At 36.0% G+C, this 21,074-nt stretch overlaps 1 protein-coding gene across 1 annotated transcript in view; it reads right to left on the bottom strand.

Annotated features, from left to right (window-relative positions):
• The window catches only part of GABRG1 (gamma-aminobutyric acid type A receptor subunit gamma1), an 81,078-nt gene extending 68,929 nt beyond the window's left edge, over positions 1-12,149 (bottom strand). The window contains exon 1 of the mRNA XM_006727326.3: positions 11,495-12,149. Within this exon, the coding sequence (XP_006727389.1) occupies positions 11,495-11,598 (104 nt within the window). The 5' untranslated portion in view covers positions 11,599-12,149. The remainder of the gene's footprint in view (positions 1-11,494) is intronic.
• Positions 12,150-21,074: the final 8,925 nt, after the last annotated feature.

Here is a 21,074-nt window from a genome sequence, read left to right as displayed (position 1 = left end):
CTATGGTACATTTAGTTAACAGGTTTTTAATGAAGAGCTTATTTATATTAATTGTACTGCTGTCTTTAACTTCAAAAAGTATATACTACGGAAATATAGTTATATGATTTATTTAATATAATTTCTTATTTCCTTCAATAAAATATATACAGACCCACACACACATTCATTCATAAACTAAAGCACTGAGAATCCTGAAGTTTTTGTTTTTTTTTTTAAGATTTTATTTATTTATTTGACAGAGAGAGAGAGAGAGCACAAGTAGGCAGAGAGGCAGGCAGAGGGAGAGGGAGAAGCAGACTCTCCATCGAGCAGGGAGCCCGACATGGGGCTCGATCCCAGGACCCCGGGATCATGACCTGAGCCGAAGGCAGCCGCTTAACCGACTGAGCCACCCAGGTGCCCCGAGAATCCTGAAGTATTAAGAATCCCTGCTGGTGTGTCCTCCAGGAAAGTTATCTTATCTAATTAGAATTGCTAAGATACTGGCAACAACCCAAATTTTAGAGCATCCATTTAACTTTAAACCCCAGTTTTATAGAATGAAACATCTGGGGGTTAGAGGCAGGCCACTGCACATATAAGCAGTTGATCTTTCTTTGAAACATGATTGTAGTTAAATGGAAGTCTCCAGGAAAAAAAAATAATAAAAAGCTTTTTCTATTTTTTAACAGTAGCAACATCTTGATAATCCAAAAGCACATGTTCATAGTGGTTTATATTCCCATTTTCCCAGCTATCTCAGAGGTAATATGAGAATCTCAGTGCTATCACAAAGCTAATTGTCCTCATTTTTGGCAATAATAGAAAGGAAATTTCATTATAGTTGATTTTTCTACATCTTCCCTCCAAGCTTTCTAAATTACTTTCAGAATATTCTTTAATTACATTAAGATCTTATTGATATTATTTGGGTGATTAAAGAGTACTTGTCATAATTTAAAAAAATAGTTCACATAGTTTATCTGATGTCTCAATATCTTTCACAGGCTGGGGGATTTTTGTAATGTTTATATACATTGAGTGACCATTTATTTGGGGGAAAGAAGTATGATTTTCTTAGGTAACAATGAGATTTTCTTGACTCATGCTCAAGCACTTCTTTTAAATAATTTGGGTAAGTATAATTTTATAATTAATGGAAATACATTTAGACCCCTGAGTATAAAACATTAGTAACTGTTATTTTAAAGATTGATGTTTTTATTGTTACTAACAACCACGGAGTGCCTAGAGGGCACCATTAAGTTCTTACCATGTTTCAGGAATTGTGTGCTTCGTTCTTTCCACATCTTATGTCATTTAATCCAGAGTAATTTCATGAAATAAATATTAATATTTCTACTTTACAGATGAGAAAAAATAGATTTATAGAGTTTCCAGGACATACCCTATTAAATAATAAAACCAGGAAGATTAACTTAATTTGAAGGCTATTTTCTCTCACTTTTTTTTTTTTTTTGGAAGGTTCCATAGTATCATCTCATTTTATCTTTATTAAAAAATCCAGGGTGATTGGACTGTGAGTTTTCTAATTCATAAGAATGCAGCAACACTTATGGTAGGTAATTAGTACATTTGGATTGTGCATGGATAGGATGCTAATCTCCATCCTTGAATTCCAAAAGGTTAGAATAATAATTTCAGGGAATCACACACACATTCTCCGATGAAAAGACTTTCTAACATGTGTGCTTAACTTCCAATACAATGCTTTAATTCATTTATAGAGGAAATATCATGTAATGCAAGTGTGCTAACTTCTGAAAATGCAAAGACAAAGTTGTATTCCTGATCTAAATTATCTTATTTTCTAATAAAGGAGAAAACTATTCAAACAAATGATATAGAAGACTATCATATGAAAAGATGTTTATCACAGTATTATCTATGATAGCACAAATTTTAAATACTGAGTATGTTTAAGTAAATAATTATGTAACCCTATGGTGTAATGGATGTATCCATTTGACTGATTTTGTGAATAGCCTACGAAAATAGAAAATTACTTTCATATTCTAATGTTATACGAAAAATAACATATAACAATTTGTTTTACCAAAACCTATGTATAAAATGGCTGAAGGTTTAATGGGAAAGCGGCATAATGAGTACACTAAGTATTCTACACTAGCGGAGCTGTAGAAAATTGAATTTTGTTTGTATATTAATAGTATGCTACAGTCTTTCTGTAGAATTTTGTAATATAAATACATTTGTCATTAATGCCTACCTAAAAATGAGCTGCCTTTTCCTATAAGTCAGATAGAATTTTTAAATAAATTTCTAATCATAAAATCAAATAATTAAACAGAGCCTTTTATAGAGAGAAGCAGAGCTTTATGCTCTGCCAAGAAAACAATGGCAGCCCTGAAAATTTGCTGCCTGGCTCTTCCACGGGAACATGTGGACTGACACTCCAGCTGCCAGCCCTCCGGACCAGACCTACATCTGCACCAGACCCAAACCTCCCTGGGCTGCTTCCAGCAATAACTGGACATAGAGGCAGTCCTAGTACACATCCATCCCTGCAGGACGAGGGGCTCCTCTAAAGGGCAACTCATGTTAGACAACTCTCACTGGCCTGGTCGAAACTTTACTAGAAGTGCTCGACAGTCTGAGACTCTTTTGACACAAATGTCTTCCCACCGCCCCCCCGGCCTGCCCCACCGACCACCATGGAGGTGTCAGACCTCAGCTTGCTTCCACTTCTCCTTTTTATCTCACACAGGCATTTCTCTCAAAAATCTCTTCCATGTCTGATCTCATCTTGGCATCTGCATCTCCAAGGCTTCTGCTTCTCACATTTTTTAATTGACAGCGCTAATTATTTACTAACAAAAAGTTTTGAGTCACCTACATCAGTGTCGGTTTGTCTTTTTTTGTCTAAGCTATTTTAAGACATGATACAAATCAATCTGTTTATATAAGTTATTGCATGTGAAAAAGTGCTTTAATGAGTGTATTACTGTTCTTAATAAAACAAGCAAAAGTTTTGAACTAGTGATGACTAAGTAAAACAACATATGTTATACCATACAATTATAAAGAGAATTCATCTTTATAGCTAGAGAAAAATAATATAAGCCTATAGCAAGTCAATCAATTAATAGAAACTGTCTTTCATAAAAAGGCTAAACATTCATCAGAGTTTGCGCAGGATGGCTTTGGTTTACACCTGTTGTCCTAGAATAATAATAGCACCCTCTTTCACTCACAAAATGGCCTAATTTGGATGATAAATTATATAGTCACCCTTTAGATACTTCATATAAAGGTGACTGTAATGTCCTGGTTCTGACACCTGGGGACAATTCTTCCGTTAATCTGTTTAGACGATGGAGATGAAACTCCAAAGCCAGGCCTCAGCTGAGCTGTTGCTCATTACAGATTAGTGTTTGTTTATAAACATCAGATATGTTTCTATAAGCATAAGTCAAGTGACAAGTTCCAGGAAAGAAACATACCTGTTCTAATGTTTCTGAGTAGAAGATATCCTAATGCCAAAGCCTACGGGAGCTAGCTTTTAAAGAGTAGATATAGCCATTGATTTTAGATCTGAAATTAAGACAAGAAAAGTAAAGTAAAAAATAAAAATGTGAATTTTCTTGTTTTCTTTTTTCCTTTATATTCTAGCTGCTAAATTCTTTTGTACAAAGCTCCTTTCTACAATTGTAGCTCTGAATCATTTTTATTATTTGTAAAAGTTAGTAGGGAAGCAAAAGAAGTAAAAGCATTACAGTTACAGATCTGAACTTTCAGAGTTTTAGAGAGGTGAAATGATAGTCCATTCAATTCGATGATCATTTTTTTTTTTTAGCACAATGGAATACAGGATCTATCACTTAACACACATAGAGAAGAATACTTAGGAAATTTGAGGGAGGAGAAAGGAGCCTTGCCTAGAATATTAAGTAAGTGTGTTCCACTTTGTGTTTCCAAAATGTTCAGGGCTTAACTCTCCTATAAAATTGATCACATTGCATCTTAATTAACTACCTTATTTATTTATGACCTTCTCTAAGCTCATTGAAGGTAAGGGTTAAGGTTTTCAATGTGGTATCATTGGCACATAGCCCAATGCCTAACACATGGTAGGTGTCCAATAAAAATACTCACTGAATAAATGGAAAGAATATTAGATCCCATCTTGCTATTTGCAGGTAAAATTACAGTGAATCAAGAAAATAAACAACTAAAAACTATAACTATTTGCCTTAGTAGGAGAATTTATTATTGTAGCTAATGTAATATAAAATTAATTTAAAAAAACAAAGTATCTTTCTGATACTAGCACTAACCCCTCATAAATAAAAACAAAAATATTTCTTTCATAATAACAGTATGACTTACAAAATTATTAAGAGGAAATGTAATAGGGAAGATATAAGTCTTATGTGAAAAAACAAAAAAAAATGAAGAATATAAAAAAAAAATAAAGGCACAGTAAACATTTTGGCTATAAAACAACATTGTTAATATATTATCTCTAAATTACCTTATAGATTTAATGAAGTTTTAATCAGAATCCCATAATTCAGATGTAAGAGGTTAAAATCATCATAACTAAGTAGAAGAATCAATATGGGAGTTTATAAGAAATCATTAAACAAGAGAATTGTTAGATGAAATTTGCCCTGCCAGAATAAAAAGAAAACATATTTTTTAGAGGAGGTAAAATAAACCATAATTTTCATTAAGTCTATTAAAAATGACCATTGGTTTGAAAGTATATTAAAATAAAAACCAAATTCTCTATTGTTCCAACTTATATACATAGATCCTGACAGAACATAAATTAGCCTTAGAAACAATATAATTCTTTATGACATTCACATTCTCTAAGCCTTCAGTGCTCTTATGCATCAGATAAATTCTAGAAGTCTGCTAAAAATTTTGCAAAAAGGAGGTTTATTAAATTAGAAAACATATTAAAAGATCTTAAAATTAAACCAAAGACAGAAATGGCAATTAGTTCCTCTGAATGCAGAAAAATATACCTTTTTTTCCTAAGTCCTGGGATCACAAAATGAGAGATTAAAATATTTTTATTGACATAAGGATACCTTCAGACCCATTCACTTAAAAAGGAGAGAATACAGATGCATAGAACAAAAGCAGCAAAACTATCTTTCTAGTCATTCCAGGTGTGACAGTTTGAAGGTTTTTCAAAAAGAACCCTTACTAAGGAAATGACAACACAAACATACACTCATAAGCCACCTGCATGGAACCACAGATTAGTTTATAGAACATACATGTCTGAGTAACACTTAAATTTAATCTAGCCAATATGGTTACTTTGTTCTAGTCAATATGGCTATTTTGTGGAAAAGGCAATCTTTACTCAAAACAATCTTCTTCATGTGTTGGAAGATTATTCTGCCAGTTATACATATCTGATGCATAAGAGGTTAGGTAATGTCCCTGCATTTAAGCAATTCACAAATTGTACAAGTAACAGTCCTAGAAATCTACTCAAATATTAACTCTACTCAGATATTAACTTGTACAGAATCCTTGATTCTAGCAGTCTTAAAGCTACCTGGAGAACCAAATCACACCAATATTAAAATATTTATATTAGGCTAACTATATTCTCATCATAGACTTTCTGATATGCCCATGTAGCTGCAGGTTAGAGTGGAGGGTCTTTGTCAACTTTACTTCTCTGTCCTTAATGCTTAGCGCGATCTCTACTACTGGGTTACTCAATGTATCTGTTACTCAATGTATTTGTCTAAAAATAAGGAGAAATTTTAAATCTCCAAATACATTGTATCTGGGAGAAAAGGATCCCCACGGTTCAGAAGTTCACTATTAAACTAAATGATACAGATTATAACAGGATGTTGCTATTTTAATGCCACAGGTTAGATGACCAGAGTAAAGGATCTCCCAGAAGATATAGGAATACAGTTTTCAATTTCAAAAGGCCTACTAAACCATACCACTGGCCACAGACTAGTAATGTTATCTCTCTCTCTCTCTCTCTCTCTTTCCTTCACTAATACTGTTCCATGACAGTGAGAACATTCAGTGTTTCCCCAGAGTTGCAACTGACACCAGTTTCCTTGGTGTCCCCATTATAGCTCATCTAGAATTCTGAATAGCAAATACAGCATTTTATCATCAATGTAAACGGCTAGAGTACAGGGTCACTGGGGACAGGGACTCTGCCCTCTTTGTCCTGCACATCTAGCATTTTTCTGTTACATACATGCCCTATACACAGGATACAAACACTATGAGGGCAAGGATTCTGTCTGACTTACCACTGCATCTCCAGTTGCTAGAACTCAGCTTAACACATAGTAGGCACTGAATAAATATTTGTTGAATGAATGCTAATGCTCAATAAATGTTTACTGAGTGAATTAATAGCTAAGACTATTTCCTGAAACATGAGGCTTCAGTTGGTTAAACTATTTTACTACAAACAGAATTAGATTCTGAGATACTTAAAAATAGAGACATAAATTTCATCTGCCTCCCACAGAGTACAAGAACTCTAACAAGCTTCTACTTGAAGAAGTCTAGTGATAAGGCATCCATTATTTTGTTAGGCCTTTTGTTTTTGTTTAAAAGATTTTATTTATTTATTTGACAGAGAAAGACACAGCGAGAGAGAGGACACAAGCAGGGGGAGTGGGAGAGGGAGAAGCAGGCTTCCAGCTGAGCAGGGAGCCCGATGCGGGGCTCGATCCCAGGACCCTGGGATTATGACCTGGGCTGAAGGCAGATGCTTAACGACTGAGCCACCCAGGCGCCCCTGTTAGAGGCCTTTTGAAAGAAAATCTGCCTTCACGTAGCTTTCACTACGTGGTTATGGTTTGTCCCGCTATACCTATGTGTAATAAATTCAACCATGATTTTATATAGCATCCTTAGAAATAAGTTCCTATTTGAGTCCTCAAAAAAACTTATCTGAATTCCAAATTCTTGCTTTTAACTCTTTATCCTATGATATTTTTTCTAGATCAAGGGCTTCACTTTGTTAAAGTTTTTCCGAAAATAATTAATCTAGCACTGCACATAATATTCCAGATTATGTGATAGGTACACAGTAGATTTTTATACCTCCTCTGTTTCTATCAATTGCATTGTCTGTTCTTTCCTTTCCTCATTCCTTCCATCCCTCTTATCCTTTTTCCCCCCACTCATCCATAGTCATGTTATTTGCTTTGACTTATATTGCATTTGTAATCTGAGAAGTGTGGTGGTTAAGAATGCAGGCTCTGGGCATAGAACACATGGACTTGAGTCTTGGATTCAGCATTTATCAGCAAGAAGATATTTAGCAAGTTCCTAAAAATTGCTGTGCCCCAGTTTTCCCATCTGCAAAATGGGGAAAAGAACAGTATCTAAGGAGTATTATCCCTTCATACTTGATTGGTTGCTTGGCTAAGTGTAACGTTCTAGGCTGAACATTTGTTTTTATAATCTTGGAGCCATTTCCCCCATAGTCTTCTGGTACTGTGATGAGAAATCTCATGGCTCTCTAATTTTCTTTCCTTGATTGAGATCTGTTCTAATAGCAGACTGTTCTGTTCATCCTGGGAGTTCTGAATGTATGTTTCTTTATTGTGACTACAAGATGTTTTGCTTTGATTAATACCATAAATCTAGGCCTTAGCAGTGAGTATAAACTGCATACAGGTAACACTCAGGTCTAGTCTGCTCGCCACTGTAAACCCAGCATGTTGTACTGTGTATGGCCCATAACAGGCTTTCAAGAAATATTTGTTGAATAAAAGAATGAATGATCTCTCCAGAATCCAAAACATATCTAATAATGCATAAGGGTTCAAGGACTTTACTGCACTTGAGACAACTTTAACCAGCATAAATAATACTAGAATCACTGTAATTCTCAGAATATCTGTTGTTATATCTTTTCAGTTAAAATTTTAAGTGTTATGTATTTTGCAATAATTTTCTCTCTTGGTCTTGACACAAGCTAGGAAGGAGAATTTCATTTCCATTTTCACAAATGAGGACTCTCTGCCTCAAAGATTTTCCTGAAATTACCCTAGTGGGAAATGGTGGAGCTAGAACTAGAATTTACATTCTCATGGCCAAGTCCAGGATTCTCAATTGGTACCTTGTGTATATGTGAATTATTCCCCTGAGGCCCATACATTTAATTTATGCACACCTTTCCTCTTTCCCTCATGGCAGTCATTTATCATATTTTCATAATATCTCAAGAGCTTTTTTTCCCCCCACTTTTCCACCCTGCCTTGTCCCCTCTCCTTTGGGACCCTGCCTTCATTAATACTTTCTTAGACAAATTTTAATCACCTTTATATAACTATAAAATATTAGATTAGCCTATTTAATGATTGAATGAAAAGTCAAACATTTCCTTTTGTTGCTTAGGCAAAAGTATGTCCCATAGTATATAATGGAACAAAATAGAAGGATATACCTATAAGACTCTATACACAGGGGATTGATCTATTACAGTATTTGCATTTTAGTTTCAAAACATTTTGTCTCTCGGTCCTTCTTTGAATATTCTGTTATCATGGAACATCATTACTTGGTAATTTTGTCCTCAAGTTTGCATCAGTATTTTATTAGAAAATTAAGTCAAAAATTAGATGCCTAAAGAAAAATCAATCACTACCACCTCCACAAAATACTGAAATTACTTGAAAATAATATATTTTATAAAGGAAGTGTATTTGAATATTTTCATTTTGGCAACTGACTGCTAAGTTGTATGATTATTGACTCATGAAATTGGGAAAAAAAAAAACAAGTTATTTTCCCTGGGCTCTCTCAAAATATAACTTCTTAATCAAAGCTTATCATAAATACTTTTTAGAATAACTAAAACCTCCAAGCACTTTTTTCAACGCTTCTTAAAAATCTGATTATAGTTAGATTTTCTCAACATTATAAATAAGTCAAATCAAGCTTAGGAGATTTTAACCAACTTGTCAAGATGCCATAGAGCTTCACAGAGAACGAAACACAGGAACCTTGACTACAGCTTTTAGTTACAACAATAGGATAGGCTTTCATAGTTCAGCAATATAAAAATCAATAGTGTCTCTCCTTTATGCATTTGATGGAAACTAATGAGGAAACAAGCTATTGTCTCTGATTAAATATAAGAAATAACAACTTCCAGTTTGGCAAATCCCCAAATAGGTGACTTTGAAGATTTATTTTAGAAACCAGCAATGACAACAGAATTCTTATAAACAGAACCATTTGTGATTAGTTTTAAAAGAAACGTCCCTCAAAAGAAGGAGAAAGGGAGAAGGAAATATGAATGTAACTGTTTTATACATGTTGACACCCATTATCTCCAGCTAAATATTAAAAGGGTGAAAACTTCACCACAACTGTAGATACTTTAAAGACATAAACTCTCATCATGGAGGCCCTGACAGCTAATTATAACAGCAACATATAGCTTTATTTTTTTTAATATTCTTTTATTGTTTGGCCAAAATAATCCAAATCATCTATACTATTATGATAAAATGAATTATTTATCTATTTTAACTGCATAACACTTCTCTCTCACTCACTCTTACATATGGTAAAAAAAAAAAAAAAAGTACATGGAATTCCAATTAGAATTTCACTCTTGAAAACTGCAAAGAAAAGCCAATAGAGCAACGATTGAGTTGTTTTATGTTTCAGTTCAAATCTAAAACATACTGAATATGAAAACTTGTAGAAAGCATAAGTGATCTCCTACTGCCCTTCATTTCCTAGATGAATTAACTGTTCAAAGAGGGTAAGGACTCTTGACACAGATCATGTCTCTAGACTTCCAGAACCCATCTCTGTCCACTATACTACATAACTCTTTTACTCTGAGCAACTTGAAGAGAGTTCTGGAGCCAATTATGATAATTGTAATATAAATAGCCTCAAAAACAAAAGATATGATTTCTTTACTATCTCTTTAGATGTTTTGTTTTAGATATTTCATCAATCAGCTTGTCTATTAGGTTCCAAGGGAAACTTGCACTTACAATGGCAAAGGAGCATACAGGTTGTTACTTCAGAAAACCACTGGGTAAATCTGTTTTTACTTATGAGAATACAGATTCATTTGTATTATTATGAAGATGCATGAAAACACTGATACATGATTGACCAAAATATCTTCTATAATTTTACAATATATTCAAAGAAATAAGTGATTATGATACAACTTATATACAGGAAATAATTAGTCAGTAGTATGTTCATGCCCATGCAGAACAAATTTAAGTTTCTAAGGGGAAAGGGTAAATAAATTAAAACCGTAATACTTTTTTAAAAAATCATATGTCAAACATTTTCTGGCCAGTCAAATACTGCTTAGCATAGCTTAATCTATTCTCTGTTTTTGGAGAGAAAATATAGTTGTTCTATCTGCTGGTAATGACATAAATATTCACTCTAGCTGTATAGTAAAATTAATCATCATCATCATTTTTTTTAGTAATGATGCAAGTAGTTATAAAGACATGTTTCCATCTGCATAGTGATTGCATTTTACTTGAGTTCTAAACAAGATCACATAATACAATAATATGTTAAATATACATTTATATAAAATACAGTTACATGATATGAATAGTATGTCCAAGACCTTAATAGTGTCTATGTCTTAATATATTTTAACTCCATTCAGCCACTACTCTTATATCCAGGTACAATACCTGAGCATTTTATTTTTCTGTCAGAACGATTTCAAAGTTTTATTGGAAGATATTACAGTCCAAGGAGTCCAAATCCTGTTCCTGTTAAATTGGAGGCTTGGGGTTGCTAATGTCTCTCTCTCTCTCTCTTTGTCACACACACACACACACACACACATATTCATATCCATACAATTTTTTACCTCCTTGTAGATAACCAATTAAAACAAAAATTATTCAGATAGCTCAATAAAATATACATGGTTATCTCTAACTTAAATATAACACACTCTCAACCCTGATTTTTAAGCCATATTTATAATCTCTCTCCATATGTAACTTTGGGTTTTTCCAGAATAGCAAAAAAAAAAAGGTAAGAGAAAAAGCAATATTTGTTTATAGAAAATCATCATACATACCATGTTGTGTAACAAGTTTCTAAAATAACTTTCTCTTTAAAATGCAGAATTATCCAGAAAGTTCATCAGTGACATTCATTCGCTAAATTTAGTAGCAAAATCATTTTTACTCCATCTCCCTGGAACTGAACCTTTACTAGTTTCTACTATGCCAAGTCAAACAAGCCAAAACAAAACAAAACAAAACAAATCCAAAACTGAACTGCCTTCCATGCTTTCATACATAGGCTCGTCTCATCCTATCTGAAAATAAGTGTATCTGACCAGAAAATAAAATGATGGTAAAATACCGCGCTTGTGTCCAGAGAAATGCTACTTACTTGACTTAGAATGGTTTTCAAAAAAAAAAAAAAAAGAAAAGAAATGAGGGGGAAGGGGGTTGATCCCAAAGAATAGTTTTAAGTCCTTGAATTTACTCACCAGTTTCCCAGATGCAGGGTCAGTAACAAGAACATCAGCCTCACCACTCTACTTTGACTCCACAGAAGAAAAGGCGAGAAGAGAAAAGCTTTCCAAGAACCCATCAGGATCGCTTTTTCCGCTCAGTTCTCCAAGCTAGGACTTTTTCTCGCACCTAGGCAGCAGCCAGGAGAGTACGGCGGGGGAGAGTGGCAAGGCAGTACACCTCCCAACCAGGTAGGATGCGACTCGCAGCGGAATCGAGCCGGGGAGCCAATCAGACCCAGAGGATGCTGGCATAAATTATCTGAAAAAGAGTCGGGCCAATCTAAGGCCCAAAGAGGCGGGGCTTCTCCTACTAGAAATCGAGCCCAGTGGGGGAAAGGGCTCCGTCTTTCCAAAAGAAAAACAAACCTCTTTCTCTCTCTCTCTCGCTCTCTCTCTCAGCCTCGGAGAAACGTTTGAGTGGCCTCGACAGAATCCCTCCCTAGGGGAAGAAGCCTCCCTCTTCCCCCTGGCCTACCCTCCTGCCTGACACTATTTCGGGGGCCACTGCCTCTTTCTCTCCCGCGTTTGAATTCTGAATCCGCCTTCCCAGAGAGACCCGTGGCAAGCTTACATACCTAATCGGTTTTCCCCAGGCTCACGAAGGTTCTGCTAATGTTTAATTATCGTTAATTTTGAGTGTTGGGCGGTGTCTCATTTCGCTTTGCAGTCCCAGCACCTGGCACAGTGCCCGGCACAAATGAGCTCTCAGGAGAGGCTGAATATCTAATTGAATGAATGAATGAGCGGGCTCGGTGCATTCCTGGTAATCACGTTTCCAACCCCCCTTTCGCTGCCTTTACGAGTGAAACGATTGGCAGTCTCCTCTCTCAGGGCACCAAAGGATGCTCATGAATAACGCCCAGCAAGAACTATCGCATTTTACAGAAACATAAACAAAAATTCTATTTTAAAATGGTCCTTTTAGCCATAGGAGTTGGAGACCTATTACATGGGCAATCCTTGCTCTCTGCTCAATCCCCAGTTGCCTTCCGGTATGTTGAGCTCCGTGTTTGGTACCTAACTTCAGAGGCTCTGCTTTGAGTTTGCAGCAGAGCCCAACAGTTGCCATGGCAACCAGAAGCCTCTGGCAGCTTGAACAACTGTACGGGCGAAGACGGTGGTGGTGGTAGAAGCAGGCTGTCTCTGCCCAGCCGTCTTCTGCCTTTATGCTTTCCTCAATCCCTGCTTCCCACTGAAGCCACCTGGAGTTGGAGTCTTTGGCTGTCTCGCTGATCACCCCACAACCACCTGGAATTGACCAGATTCAGGGGTGAAGGGCAAGTAAAAACCACGGAGTTACTTGAGAGTATTTGTCTCCGGGCAAACAATTCAAGGCAGAAGTAACAGTGTTTGTGCATGAGCATAAGGTAACTGTTGCTACCTTATCTTCTGAAATCACTTAAAGGAACTGGATGGGGGTAACAAGGTTACAGATATTTCCTGGCCCAAAATAACAGATGGTGCAGTGCTGGGCTTTTCTCTTCTCTCTGACTGATTCTCCATCTTTTTGGTCTCCTCTGAAAATAGTATTGACCTCCTTGTCTTTCTTCTCCTACTAAACGTTAATTAGGCAGCATTATTCTCTTCAACAAAGCATGTTAGTCAAGGTAGCTCATACCAAATAATTTATTTAACAATAAAGTTTGTTATAATAGATTCCGAGGTGAATAAATTTAGTTAAAAGTTGAAGTCAATATAAATCTGAGTAGATTTTTTTTTTCTGCTTTAATTAAGAATGTGCTTTGGTGGGCGCCTGGGTGGCTCAGTCGGTTAAGCGTCTGCCTTCGGCTCAGGTCATGATCCCAGGGTCCTGGGATCGAGTCCCACATCGGGCTCCCTCTCCCACTCCCCCTGCTTGTGTTCCCTCTCTTGCTGTATCTCTCTCTGTTAAATAAATAAATAAAATCTTTAAAAAAAAAAAAAAGAATGTGCTTTGGGTAACTATTTAACTGTTTCATTGGATGCCCACACTAATTCACTGATCTGATTAGCCAGTGAACTAGGAATTAATTCACTAGAAGTATGTAGTGAATAGCAAATACTTGCCTGGTTACTCTTTGCATTATGCTAAGATTAAGATTTTTGCATATATTACTGGGGATATGATACTGCATAGTGTTATACAATAGTAGTTGATAGTTATTCCATCAAAAATTCTTAACAAGGTTTCACTCTTACTGTTCCCATATATAACTGAAAGATGCTGAGAACAGTTAAGAGAAATTAATGGAGAGGAAAGGTGAAGGATATACCCTTGGGTGATTACATGTTGCCAGTTTACTTTTATGGAAGATAAAGGACTGGAGTAATTTCCAGACTGGGAAATTTCCTGTATTTTCCAAATTCTAGATTTTTGACAATTTTATGCTGAAATATTTTCAAATTTATCTCACTCCTTTCTTTCAAGCAATTTTATCTGACTATTTCTATCTCTTTGATTTTTTTCCTTTTTATAATATATATCTTCTGGGAAACTGATCCTATTTTGCTGTCATAGTTAATTATAATTCCCTGTAAACTGAGTAAAAGGGATCTGAGCCCTCCAGAACCCGAAGAAGGAATAATTATTTTGGATATCAGCCATGTCTTGACCCTGAGAGTCTGTCTCATTTGATTTAATAAACCAGATGGGGGGGGGGCGGTGACACATATTGTGAGTCCTGGAAAAAGCCAAGTAAGTATACTATACTTGTCAAAAAAAAGCAGAGTGTCTCACAGAGTAATACTCAAGAGAAAACAGATCAGGTGTCATGCATGATTCTAGGTTAGAAGGCCAGAAATTGCTACCGCTAAGGGACTGGAGAAAGCTCGCTGTCTTCCATTGTGGCAGTCATTTCCAACTCGAGTCATTTGACCCCATGAGACCTTTATCAATATCTGAAGATATTTTCAGTTGTCACAACTGGGGTGCGGGGGAGGCATAAGCTACTGGCATCTAGGGTTAGAGTCCAGAGTTGCTGCTACACATTCTATAACTGAAAAGAAAGCTGTCCTACAACAAAGAATTATAAAAGTTCAAATTGTCAATAAACTGAAGTTGAGAACCCCTGCAATATGGATGAAGGAGATAGGTAACCACCATTCCACTGCACTTGATGATTTCCTTATACTTCTTAGAAGTCACCATTCCCCTTCTCCTTCCTTTGATAGGCTGAGCCACAACCACCATCACTTGTCTTGTATCTAGCTCCAATGACTATCAACTCATGGTGCACAGCAAATTTCTGTTTTCCAGAATTTGTTCAGGTATCATCTTAGAATAAAATGTTTGAGATCCCTATTAAAAATGCAGATTCATGGGCTTCTACCTAGACCTAATAAGATTTTTAGCAAGAGCCTCTGGAAATCATGCATCAGAAAGTTTGAGAACCATTGTCCTATAATCATCTCACAATATAACCAGGGAGACAGTGACCTGATTATGTACATGCAACCCTGGCCCCAACAAACCCAGTTTTTGACATGATTCATCTGGTCATTATTAATTTATTCATTAAAAATATGTATTGAAAAATTCTGATGTCAGACAGTATGCCTGGCCTTAAGAATACAATGGTGAACAAGACTTGCAACTTTGTGCCTCAGTTTCTTCACTTATAAAAAGGAGATAAGAATTCTATTTAGCTGATAGAGTTGTTTTAAGGATTAAATGGATTAATATATGGGGATCACTTTAAACAGTACATGTATGTAGAAATTACTCAAAAAAATGTCGTTGTTGTTAACTCATTGAAAGTAGGTTTCAAATGTAATTTATTTCCTCCAGCCCTAAGTATAATACCTGGCACCAGGTAGTTATTTCTAGTAGCTACAGTCTAATAGGGAGAGTGGAGAGGATTAGGGGACACTGCTGTTCTCACCCCGCCCTCAACATTACCATGATTCCTGGCTTCTCCAGAGCTAGAAGACACTGGAGTCCTGTTCTGGTTCTTCCAATGCACTTTTCTTCAGATGGCCACAAACTGTACTTCAGTCAAAACAATAACAGGTTCCTAAATGTATCCCTCAGTATCATACTTGTTTCGCCTTGTCAGATGCTCCTCCCTCAGCTTAGGAAGCTTTTCCTCCTCTTCATTTGCCTGCTCTCTTCATCCTTCCTAGTTAAGTTTAGGGCTTATTTTTCCCCCAAGCCCTTATTGCTTATTCACTCCATGCTAGTCTGTCGTATAGTCTGTCCTATAATAATAGTTAAAACCTACTGAATGTTTACTATGTGTCACCAGGCATTATACTTATCAGTTCTAAATTACAGGTGCATATAGTCCTCTGTTCACTTAAAATAACCACTTCATATTTGTATCATAGAATATATCACCATTTTTGGAAACTATCTGGATTGCTGCCCAAACCGTCAGTTTTGTGTTTTTAAATTTTATACTGAAGAGTCATAGTGCTTATCAGACCTCATATTATAATATGTGTATATTTAATATCATGATAGTATGTATATCTTTACCTTTCTCTCCCTAGAGTGTAGCTCAATGAAGGCAGAGATTTCACTTATTTTCATCACCCCCTTTGTCCAAAGCAGTGGCTAGCAAGTAATAGATGCTCAATACATATCTGCAGAATAATTAAGTATTCAATGTATAATCAAATGAATAAACACATTGATGGCTTTAAGCCTTTTATATATTTCTGGAGCCCTAAGGGATCTCTCTTCAACAGCGTAAGTCTCAGTGCCCATCGCCAAGTAGACAAAATCTAGATTGTGTTGCTTAACTTACTCCTTCCATGGGACCATGGGAATTAATTACTTTTCCTATATATAGGTCAATATAATCAAAATCAACAAACCACATCATCTTAATTTATATAATCAAGTTATTACTTAAACCGAAGAGAGGGCCAACACAAAGAGATTTCAAGACTGAAGGCACACTCTTTGTCAATCTGTCCAACCTCCTGAATCCTGTATGTGGTCTCTAGAATGCAGCTAAGAGAGGGAGTTCAGAACTGATCCTTGGTGGCAGACAGCAATGGATCTATAGCTTTTAACCCTAAGTCCATCCCATTTTTTTGTTTGGTTCTGTATTGTAATTCCTTAATATAGCTTTCTGCTGCTGGTTTTCTCTACTTTTTCTTGTTTATTCCCTATTTTCCATTCTATCTGATTTCCCCACCAATATGCAAATATGCTCATGTATAACATTAAAATATGCATATACACATATTAACCTCATTTCCCACTCTGTCTTCCATGCTTATCACTTACTCCCATTAATAGCCATCCTTCCCTACTTCTTCCCCATTCATCACTCACCAAACTCTATGGTCTGCCTTCCGCCCCCATGACACCAATGCCTCTATGTTGCTAAATCCTGTAGATGTTCCACTTAGTCGCTTTCTATAATCTTTCATCAGCACTTGATCCAGTTGACAATTTCCTTTCTCAAAACACTCATGCATGTCATGATACCATGCTTTCCTGGTTTTTCTCATGCATCTTTAGCTAACTCTTTTTAAGCTTCTTTACATGTTTGTTCTATCTGGCCCCAACATTGTGGAATTGCTCAAATATCAGTTCAACTTCTTTTTGCATCACACTCTCATATTAAGCAAACTCATCTATTTCCCAGGCTCTCTATCTATATCTATATCTATATGTAACTTTTAAAAAAGGAAAAAGGCACTTGGATCGCTCAGTTATGTTAAGCATCTGACTTTTGATTTCAGCTCAGGTCATGATCTCAGGGTTGTGAGATCAAGCCCCACTTTGGGCTCTGCGTTCAACAAGGAGTCTGCTTGAGATTCTTTCTTTCCCTCTCCGTCTGCCCCTCCCCACCTAAAATAAATAAATAAATAAATAAATAAATAAATAAATAAATAAATAAATAAAATATCTTTTAAAAAAATTAAAAAGGAAATGATTCCTTTCAAATCACATTGCAAGTCTGGAATTTCTATTGGACTTCAGACACATATGTCCAACTAATACCAGCCTAGTCAAACTGAAACCTCACAGTTTTCCTCGATATACACATCATCTAATCTATCATGAACTCTTCAGTATTCCCAGATCTTATCTCCCATGTATCCAGTGTAGATTGCAGTGACCATGGTCTCATAAATAAGACAGCCCTTGTTTAAACTTAAGATTGTCTACTACTAATTGTGTAAGAATAAGAAGCTTACTTATTTTTTAATACCTTAATTCCCATATGATTGCTGTAAAAATGAAATTAGTCAATGAATATAAAGCTCTTAGAACAGTGTCTGGCACATAGTAAGCGCTCAGTTAATCTTAATTATTGCTATTGTTATTATCATTCTCCAACTTCTTTCTATTTCTACTGCCAATTAATCCAAGCAGCCATCCTCTTTTACTTGGACTACTACAACACCTTCCATTTCCAGTCATACTTACCTCTGATTTATTTTTCATATAACTAGCAGATGGTAGAAAATTGACTATGTTCTGTGCAAATCATTCAATGATTTCCTATTGTAGGATAAAACTGTAATATTATTATTATGGCCTTTGAGACCCTCTAGCTTCTGGTCCTTCCCTTTCTCCCCTACTCCATCTTAGCACCTCTTTCCTTCTTTCAAAGTATTCCAGCCAGAATGAGCCTCTTTTGGTTTTTTCATTATTGTGACTCATTGATACCTTTGGGGTTTACAGGTGATTTCCCCATGCCTGGATCACTCCATTCACCCTTCCCCCTTCATCTGGCTATAGTCCTCTTTTCAGTCTCAGATTAACAGGCACATTTCCAAGCAAGCTCTAATTCCCCAATTTAAATTAAGTCCTCCATTATGCCATCCAGTAGCACTCAGTACTTTTCCTTCCTTTCCTTTCCTTCCTCGGTACTTTTCCTTTCCTTCTTCAGTACTTTTTCTTCCTTCCTTCCACTTGCTATATTTTATAATTCACTGATTTATTTGATTTAAGAAACAGTCACTAAGCACTAGGGTTTCAAGCATTCTTCTATATACTAAAGATACCATAATAAACAAAACAGTTTCATACTCTCATGGAGCTAGCATTTTATTGAGCTCTCTGTAATATAAATTACATATATCTTCAATCTTAAACATATTTTCCATAAACATTTGTTTAATTTTTGTCTCTTATTTAGGCTGTTATTCCTTGATAACAAAAGACTTTATCTCTTCTTCTTTTTGCACACTGTCCCCAATGTCTGGTATCCTGCCCCATCAGAGCCATTTCCTGAATGAATAAATGAATGAAGGAATGAAAGTACAAGAAAGTTGGAATTACATAAGTAAACCCTTGTAAGCACCATGAATCATATAATTAAGTTATATTTGGAAAAAGATGAAATGTAGAATTAGGTCACATAAATTTAAATCCGTCTACATTAATTATTTTTGTGATTTTTAGCAAGCCATGATATCTCTCAATTATCTCAGTAACCTAAGGTTTCTCAATTAGAAAATAGAGATGAAAATTACTCCTACCAAAACAGATATGAAGATTAAAAAAAAAACTTTAGTATTACTCTTTGTAAATCATTAAATGATATAGAAGTATTCGTTGTTGATATTATTATTATTTTTTGATGATCAATACAAAATTATGGTAATTAAAGAAGGCATGACAAAGAAATACAAAATATCAAGAACTAACAATGACATAGTCTTACAGTTTTCTAAACATTGGATATCTTAATTTGTTTAGATATCTTAATTTATTGAAAGCCTGTAACAATCCTGGGAGACATTTACTATTACAATTCCTTTATTTTACAGATGGCAAAACTAAGCAGCAGAGATTTACTTCCCCACATCACATAGCAAGTAGGTGGTAGAGCTGAGATTTGAATCTAGGGATTCAGGTTTCAGAGCCCATTTTTTGACCTGCTACATGATATTTGTCTTTTAGATGACCAATAAGTCATGATCTCAGCTTTAAAGGAAATCATCCATATGTCTGCCAAGACATCTTTCCCCTCTCAGGTTAACCAACACTGTTATTTCAGTGACTACATACTAGGGCATCATTATTGTGAAAATCTTTCATATTTTATTTTAAAGGGCCAGCCCATAAAAATGTCAAAGGTGGGAAAGAGTTTTAAAAAATGACCCTTAAGCAGCCATGTTTCAAAGGAATATAGTCCTGTTTAGGATATGAGACACTTACAGGAGAGAGATCCAGCACTTGGAGATTCATCAAAGCCTGACATTTAATGAAAAACCTAAAGGTCTTGATGGAGCTTTATTATATCAATTACTCATATAGTCTAATATATTTTATTTTAAAAATGCCTGGGGCGCCTGGGTGGCTCAGTTGGTTAAGCCACTGCCTTTGGCTCAGATCATGATCCTGGAGTCCCAGGATCGAGTCCCGCATCGGGCTCCCTGCTCGGCAGGGAGTCTGCTTCTCCCTCTGACTCTCCCCCCTCTCATGTGCTTTCTCTCTCTCTCAAATAAATAAATAAAATCTTTAAAAAAAATGCCTGGCTGGCAGGACTGGCATTGAAATAGTAGCCCCAGAGCATCTTTGAATGGGCCCTATCCAATACCTAACTCCCTTAACATCTAGTTTATAGCCCGCAATATGTTTATTTGTGTGGTTTTGGCTAGCAGCTAAAAAATAATATAGCTTCCTATAGCCATTAAGATCCAGAGGTCCTTCAACTTGTTTATTTCCCCCCTCTATTGTCTCCATGTAGCCCTTGGTCAGGCAAAAAACACAGCAACTACAGGTAAATACTGGGAAGCCATGTATGGTCTTCAACTCTCCTCTTAGCTGTGTGACGAGGTACCATGAACACCAAAAGAATTATTTTTATTGACAGAAATCTGGGGAGCCTTATAAGTATAAATTCTAAGTTTGTTGGATCAGGGTGGAAGGATAATGCTGGATTTTCAAAATGTGTTAAATGAGCACATGTACTAAGCAAAGATTTTGGATTCAATATGTTTAATCAAGGGGCTAAGAGTATTTGTAGCAGTTTGCTTTAATGGTTGATTAAAGCTTTTACCCCAAGGTAAGAAATAATGAAGTTAAAACATTTATGATACCGAAAAGTAGGTATCCAAAGTTTTAGAAAGAAATGGTTATTAGCAGAGATTTGTCCCACTCACCAACTCTAATCTATGCACCTAAATTTGTCCAAGGACACTTCCTTAACCTTAATGTATTCCTCAGGGATGCTCCAGCAGCCTTGAAGAATTCTGGGGTGGCTATTACCTGTAGGCCAAGGATGACAGCGGCAAATGGTGCCATCAAACTGGATTCCCAAAATCCAATGGGGATAATGGGATCCCAGGGATTCCCTATATTCAGTGGGTGTGATAAAACCCCAGGACCGCAGGAGCTGAGTGGCAGCACTTAATCACTAGAATTAAATTATCACCATTGGATTTTGGGAATCCAGTTTGATGGCCTTCCTCTCTGCCAACATTTATCAGAATGACTGTGTATTGTAGAAGTTGAATATCTAGACTGTGAGGCTCTAAGGCCCTGGTTCTGACTAACAAGCAATACCTGGAGATCCAAAATGCAACTGTAGTCCAGTAGCCATGGTAGATGTCTATAGAGATAATTGGATATATGGTTTGGTTACCACAGTAAGCCTGTGTG

This window comes from Leptonychotes weddellii, chromosome 2 (genome assembly GCF_054177405.1).
Source record: "Leptonychotes weddellii isolate Sample4059 chromosome 2, ASM5417740v2, whole genome shotgun sequence".
NCBI classification, from domain to species: Eukaryota; Metazoa; Chordata; class Mammalia; order Carnivora; family Phocidae; genus Leptonychotes; species Leptonychotes weddellii.
This window is presented reverse-complemented; position numbering and strand designations above follow the sequence as displayed.